Source organism: Salmo salar, chromosome ssa11 (assembly GCF_905237065.1).
Source record: "Salmo salar chromosome ssa11, Ssal_v3.1, whole genome shotgun sequence".
NCBI lineage: Eukaryota > Metazoa > Chordata > Actinopteri > Salmoniformes > Salmonidae > Salmo > Salmo salar.
The window spans coordinates 37703098-37710405 of NC_059452.1; the positions used below are offsets into that span (position 1 = coordinate 37703098).

General features: G+C 43.4%; 1 protein-coding gene across 6 annotated transcripts; it reads left to right on the forward strand.

The window, feature by feature from the left end:
* The first annotated feature begins 668 nt into the window (after nucleotides 1–668).
* Nucleotides 669–7308, forward strand: LOC106593804 (guanylyl cyclase-activating protein 2). 6 transcript variants are annotated; one of them, XM_045689485.1, is made up of 7 exons: nucleotides 669–1508; nucleotides 1715–1785; nucleotides 2002–2178; nucleotides 5280–5556; nucleotides 5690–5839; nucleotides 6287–6395; nucleotides 6695–7308. In XM_045689485.1, the coding sequence occupies exons 4-7, from the start codon at nucleotides 5356–5358 to the stop codon at nucleotides 6820–6822; spliced, it is 588 nt and encodes a 195-aa protein (XP_045545441.1). In that variant the 5' UTR covers nucleotides 669–1508; nucleotides 1715–1785; nucleotides 2002–2178; nucleotides 5280–5355; the 3' UTR covers nucleotides 6823–7308. The 6 variants fall into 6 exon arrangements, with proteins under 6 accessions (XP_045545441.1, XP_045545443.1, XP_045545442.1 ...); XM_045689487.1 differs by having other exon boundaries at nucleotides 1715–1773; XM_045689486.1 differs by having other exon boundaries at nucleotides 1715–2178.

A 7308-nucleotide genomic window follows, 5' to 3' on the forward strand; every position in this document is an offset into this window, starting at 1 on the left:
ACCTGACTCAACCAGTGTGATTGAGTAACTCGTGCTAAGATTGTTAAAATGAATAAGAGGTAGATTGCGTCAATAACATTACAGAAGGTGCTCTGGTTCTCATTTATGCTGGAAAACTATGTTTTTTGGAACTATGACAGTCCCATAGGGGGGATTATGTGGGAGGATTTTCCAGTCATCTGGTGATTCTTAGTAAATATACTGTTCTCATTGAAGTAGAAAGGATAATCGATAAAAGTTTAAATATTAGACATGTGTAAGCAGAATGAAGGCTGAAGCCCATGTGAGTGTACAAAGCTGGATCAACATCGAATTAACCATTGGACATGTAAAAGAACGTAAGCAGAATCTGTGTGGATTAGGCAAGGTAAACCAACAAGACGTGTCTGGTCTGGTCCATGTCTGATCTTGTGAAGGCTACTGACATGCACATGGGTAAATCATACATAGACCACATTGGCCTGAACTTGTGAAGACCTTTGGACAGGAACATTAGCTAATCAGTGATAGGCAACAGTAGGAGTATGCATGTCACGCCACCAATAGAATCTATGCCCCAATGCCTGAGCCAATAAGAGAATGGAAACTATGTAAGACAACAAGATTCGTAAAGTGGAGTGATGACGTTATGTAAGGATAAGACTGTATAAATGCCAAGTACTAAGAATGAAGAGTTAGTTCTTCCATGTAATTGCTCAGCTTTGTTACTCTCTGTAATAAAGTATTTTTGAATTCACAAACTCTGGTATCTGAGAAGTATTTGATTCAATATTTTCCACAACACTGTCCACTCCGCGGACCTGGAGTGGGCCCATTCCTCCAGGCTTGCCTGCCACCCGGGCTCCAGTTGGACCCTGGCCTTTGTGTGACAATGCTTTTGGTGGCCTACTATGGTTCCAGATGTCGCAGCGTTTGTCGCCGCTTGCACGGTCTGTGCTCAGAACAAGACTCCTCGGCAAGCTCGGGCTGGTCTTATTTAACCACTGCCTGTCCCTCACCATCCCTGGTCCCACATATCCCTGGATTGTGTCACGGGTCTCCCCCCATCTGAGGGCAACACTGCCATCCTGACTGTGGTCGACCGGTTTTCCAAAGCCGCCCACTTCATTCTTCTTCCCAAACTACCCTTGGCCAAGAAGATGGCCCAGCTCATGGTGCAGGACGTCTTCCGGATCCCTGGACTGCCCACGTGGACATGGTCTCCAACCGAGGTCCTCAGTTCTGGAAGGCCTTCTGCACCCTCATTGGGTCATCGGCCAGCCTGTCCTCTGGGTTCCACACCCAGTCCAACGGGCCTATCGCCCTTGGAGTGTTCCCTGGGGTATCAGCTCCCGCTCTTCCCCGAGTAGGAAGAAGAGGTCGGCATACCTTCTGCCCAGATGTTTTCCCGCCGCTGTCGTCATACCTGGAGGAGAGCCTGGTCAGCCCTCCTCAAGACCACCTGCAGGTATTCATGACAAGCAGATCGCCATCGGACCCCGGCTCCCTGGTATCATCTCGGGCAGAAGGTATGGCTATTCAACCAGGATCTGCCCCTCCGGGTGGAATCCCGCATTCTCTCACCCCGGTTTATCGGCCCGTTTCCCATCTCCAAAATTATTAGCCCCTCTGCTGTTCGTCTTCTGTTGCCCCGTACCGTTTGCATACATCCCACCTTTCATGTGTCCAGAGTTAAACCCATGGCTCACAGCCCTTTGTCTCCTGTCCCCGCCAGGGACATCCTGGACCCAGGCCTCATTTCGGATTTCCAACGCCGACACCCCGGTCAACCAGGTATGCAACCAGGTATGCGCCCTAGGGGGGGTACTGTCACACCCTGATCTGTTTCACCTGTCTTTGTGATTGTCTCCACCCCCCTCCAGGTGTCACCCATCTTCCCCATTATCCCCTGTGTATTTATACCTGTGTACTTTGTTTGTCTGTTGCCAGTTCGTTTTGTTTCTACAAGCCTACCATTGTTTTCCCCTCCGTTCCTGTCTCTTGATTGTTCCTGTTTTCTAGTTTTCCCGGTGTTGACCTTATCTGCCTGCCCTGACCCTGAGCCTGCCTGCCGTCCTGTACCTTTGCCCCCCCTATCTGGATTACTGACCTCTGCTGACCCTGAGCCTGCCTGCCTTCCTGTACCTTTGCCCAACCTTACTGGATTACTGGTGATGTAAATGCACCTTCAAGAGCGAGGTAATTGATATTACAGAACAATGGTTTAGAATCTGAAGGGTTGGCCCAAACAATTTGGCTGGGATTCATTCTAGTGCTGTGAAAGCGTCTTGCCCGCTGCGCACTGAACTTCCTCCAATGCACCTTTGAAATTTCCCTGATGGCACACAGGCTCTGCATCATTTCACATGGGTACATTTCTGTTTTCAAATGTCAAGAATCTAGGCTTACTGTACAGCAGCATCTTGTACGCACTGCCAATCTAGACTTAAAGGGGCAGTTTGGGATTTTGCTTCAGCCCAGCGGCAACCCCGATACTTAAACTGGAGGATGGGACTGTATACTGTAAGTGTAACAGATTTCAAATGTAGAGTAATGGATACAAGGGCTGACAGTCAATGAGAGCAACATGACAGCTTTTGCCATATTCTGAAGCTATACATTGTTTGTTTACGAAGACATTGTTAAGCCGATCATAACCCCCCCAAAATTTTTTTTTTACTCTGTTGTTTTTAAATCAAAAATCAAATCAAACTTTGTCACAAAAAACAACAACATTTTTACAAAAAAGCACACGTAGCCTACATATTAATACATACACACAAACAATCTTGGTCAAATAAGAGTTAGTGAGGACAAGGACACAGCAGGCAAGGTCAGAGTTTCTCAACCTATTTGTGCCAGGGACCTGAACGCTATCCCGCTGGGCACAAACTGGTTATATCAACATTGTTTCCACATCAGTTCAACAAACATTTTATGTGATAATGTTGAATCTACATAGAAATCTGATTGGATTTGCAAAAAGTCATCCACATAAGGACTTTCATTTATTTTCTTTTGTTTTTTTCATGCAACTTTTTACTTTTAGGCTACTACGCTGTGCCTTTGAGGGGAAAGGGTAGCCTGGTCCCAGATCTGTTTGTGTTGTTTTGCCAACTATGTTCAGAGGTAGTCATAGAGAATGAGTGGCAAAATGTGGTTTAGGGGGTATGACTTTGAAATTCCACAGTAAATTAAAGTAATTTTACTAATGAATATGCCTTAGATATACTTTAATGAGATTTGGACTAATGGCTTACTTTATCCACACCTTACCTCATTATTCCAATATAGCTTTTGTTTAGGATCCACTGCTGGATTCCTGCCAGCCTGCCACTGTGAAATGAACGCTATTGTACCAATTATAAAATGGATAACAAACAACCTTTGAATATAGCCTAGTGGGTAAGAGTGTTGGGCTAGTAACCGAAAAGGCTGCTGGTTTGAATCCCCTAGCCAACTAGGTAATAAAAATGTTGGTTAAAAGTTGGGTGAAAAAAATCTGAAGTTGCCTTACGTTGACACCTTTTTGCAAATCCAATCAGTTTCCCACATTGTTTCAACGTCATCAGATTACAATATTTGGTTGAAATTACATGCGAACAACTTTAATGCAAAAAGTTTTTGCCCAGTGGGAGGTGCTTTTATATGCTTCCCTTATTATGGACTGACCCACTGGAAAATATACAGGGTCGGGTTCACTAGGCACGAAACTGAAAAAAAACTGTTTGAAACTGGGAGGTATTATATGAGCTGGTTTTGCTACAGTGTGCCCTAATGAATATGACCCAGGTTTGCTTTATCTTTTCTTTAGCTCAGTGTAGCCTAGCCTGATGCATTAGCCTTGCAGCGCCACAATCCCATTAGGGAACTTGATATACCAGTCTTCCATCTACAAATCTAGCTTGGCCGAGAGCCTCTTAGCTTCACCCGGGGAGACATCCAGTCCAGGAAAAACAACATTGAGACTGTTTAAGGAATAAGGACAGACATGGAGCTCAATCTGGCCATGGCCATGTAAGTGCATCTCAGTTCAAGGTGAAAAGGCCTACGTTACAGCTTTGACGTGGATTACGACATGTTGTGCAATTTACAGTCAAATCAATGTCAAAATGTTTTGTATAGCATATGAGGTCCCTAGCTTGGGTATCTAGCCTACCTGACTGTTTCAGCATTCAGACACATTACATTGCCTTGACAGCAGCTAATGGGGCTCCATAATAAATACAAATACCAATTCCAGAAAACAACTTCAAAATGTGTGTGTGACCACCGGATATAAATGACTATCAACATTGTTGTTCTATGGCTGGCCTAGGTTGTATTCATTAGGGCATAATGTATTTGACGTAGTAAAGTGTTTTACAACAGAAAATTAAAACAAGCCTTTCTTATTGGACAAGTTCAGGCAGTCCCTCCCTGTTTCAATCTGTTTTGTTCCCTTTGGTGCCCAATGAAAATGACCCAGGCTGGTTGTGAAAGGCCTGGCATTCACTCACCTAATTGACTTCTCTGTTATGTTAAGATGTTCTGTTCTGAGAAGATTTGCGGGCATCAAGCTGGGAACCCCTTTAAGGACAATTGCTTTCGATGTGAAATGCTTACATGGCAGTAATGAATGTCCTCTGGCATAATCCATGGACCATTGGTTATGGACGATTCCTTCATAGTGATTGGTTGATCAGCAGCTCCATGGTTCCACAGTGAAAGACTGTGAAGAATTAACCACAGGATGAGAATCACATACTGAGGGACTTTACCAGACAAATTAGCTTGGTCTGAGGGGCTTTGTGTTTTCTATTGATTCAATTGCTGTGCTGTCATGACAGTCTTGACAGCTTATAAATAGAATCAGTAGAAAGAATGAGATGGGGTGGTACAGCCTCATTAAATAGTATTTTCAGTCTATCATGGGTACTAGATTGAGTTTTATTTGTTTTAATGAATTCCATTTCAGATTAATTAAAGCATTTGGGGAGTTGTATGATCATTTGAATTGAGGAGAGAGTGTCTAGGTCGGCATTACCTTGAATAATGTTCAGGACAAGCTGACATGAGGGTATATACAGGGACTATATGCTAGGGTACCATATGTTTTTATCAATTCACAACCCTTGGGGCCTGGGGAAACCTGTCTGACATAATTCCTGTTCTAAAGCTGCTCCAAGTCACCTGACTGGAACATTAGTGAAGCCTCTGTGTCCAACCTCTTATCAGTTCAAGTGCTTTCATGATCGAGTCCTTCCTAATTACTGACACCAACTCGGGAGCCCCTCCTGTTTGATAATGACCTCTTTTAGTAGGCCTACTGCAGAGACTCAGCACCAAGGAGTTTCAGAACAGAGGACAGCGCTCCCCAACCACCTGCCTGCCAACATGGGACAGACGCACCACACGGAGCAGAATGACCCGGAGATCGATGTCAAGGCGCTCCAGGACATGTACAAAAAGTTTGTGACGGAGTGCCCGAGCGGTGTTTTATTTATCCACGAGTTCAAGCGTTTTTTTGGCGTCGACCCAACTGGGGAAGTCTCTGAGTATGCAGAGAGCATGTTTCGAGCTTTTGACAAGAATGGGGTGAGATAGCCTATTGTATGCTGTATGTTTCTGAGTTTTGCAGTTTTCTATATCCTTGCAAATGAACACGGGCACCGTTTTTCTAAGTTTAGGGGAAAAAACGATTGTTTTCAATTTGTCTATGTCTTTTCAGGATAACACCATTGATTTTCTGGAGTTTGTGGCAGCCTTGAATCTGGTTTTCCGGGGGGACTTGGAGCACAAATTACGCTGGTCATTTAAAGTATACGACAAGGACGGCAACGGCTATGTAGATAGGACAGAACTGCGAGCTATTATTGATGTAAGCACCCAGTGAAGGTCGCCCGAGGATTCCACAAGGTCACTACGGTGTCTAGTGATTCAATTATCCAAGGGTCTTATGGGAGTGTCTTCTTCAGTGGTGATAAATAAGCCGATGTAGACAATCAGTTTATCAGTTAAAACTTTCTGTTCAGATGGCTAACTTTTAACAATTCTGATGAGCCAATTCTGTGTGTGTGTATGTGTGTGTGTAGGCTACTTTTGGCATGAGGTGTGGTTTAAATTACAAATCTAAAACAACTTTGATGTGTAAAAACATTAAGTGTGAATGCACACCTACAAACAGGTGCTATTGATTTAAGTTAGGCCTAACAATAGTAAAGGTTTTTAGGCCCTCTTACTTTGTGAGTGATCTTGGCCCAAATAATTTATAACCATAGACTGTATGTATTGGTTACACACTGTTGCTTCTTAATTTCCCCCCTAGAGTATATATCGATTAAAGAAGACATCCAAGAGAGAGCAGGAGGGTATGCAGCTGTCGGTGAATGAAGTGTGTGAAAGAATACTGAAGACTGTGGATGTGGACAATGACGGTAGGTGCATACTCAGTCTGAATGTTTACATTATGTGCAGTATTGGGGGCAAATTCAGCAGAGCCCAATGTTGTGGAACAAACAGATAGATATGTTTTGAAATCCCTCTTGTTTTCTTCTACATGTAGTCATGTCAGCTCTATTCATGACATGTTTATCTGCAACGTTCCACAACGTTTTCCTACTGAACGTGGCCCTGGTCTGCTTGTCCATGTGTGCTGTAGGCCTGCACAGAAACTTCCAGTCTGTCTGTCTGCCTTGTTTTCTGGACAACCTTTCTGTTGTGATGGCCCATACAGGTCACATCACCCTGGAGGAGTTCATCAAGGGGGCCCAGGGAGACCCATGGATCATGAACATGCTCCAACTGGACATGAACCCTTATGGCTGGGTGCTGGAACAGAGAAGGAAGAGCGCACACTTTTAAAATGACTGGAAAGACAAAAGCATCATCATTTAACATTTTTCTTTCTTTTTTCCCCCTTTTCTTTCTTAAACTAAATTAGGTTCCAAATCAATTGCACATAATAGGAAAAAACCCATTGCAGATTCATTCAGATTGTTTAAGCTAGTTTTAATTATAAGGACAGGAATGGTTGTGTCGATTACCTTCCATAAATTCCATGAGATGAACAGCTTGTTCATTCTGAGTGAACCTGCAGTGCAGTTTTTCTTTATCTGTAGGTGATTTAATTGGGGCCTTAAAACAATGTCAGTTCCACTTTAACTACTTTGCAGATATGAAACAAACAGACAATCATAATATCAATACAAAATATAAAATTCCCAGATCATGCTACAAAACCAACTTAATAAGAAGTTTTAAAAATAGGTTCTATTTCACTCAAAATTCCATGACATACAGTAAGGCATTGTTGGGAGAATAGATGGATGCAGTTCAATGCATGAATAA

Excerpts from the sequence above, each read along its gene's own strand:
- LOC106593804 (XM_045689482.1), top strand. The coding sequence starts at position 5,266 with ATGACCTCTTTTAGTAGGCCTACTGCAGAGACTCAGCACCAAGGAGTT. Across the intron at positions 5,557-5,689 it reads GAGCTTTTGACAAGAATGGG|GATAACACCATTGATTTTCT; the intron begins GTGAGATAGCCT and ends ATGTCTTTTCAG. Across the intron at positions 6,396-6,694 it reads TGTGGATGTGGACAATGACG|GTCACATCACCCTGGAGGAG; the intron begins GTAGGTGCATAC and ends TGGCCCATACAG.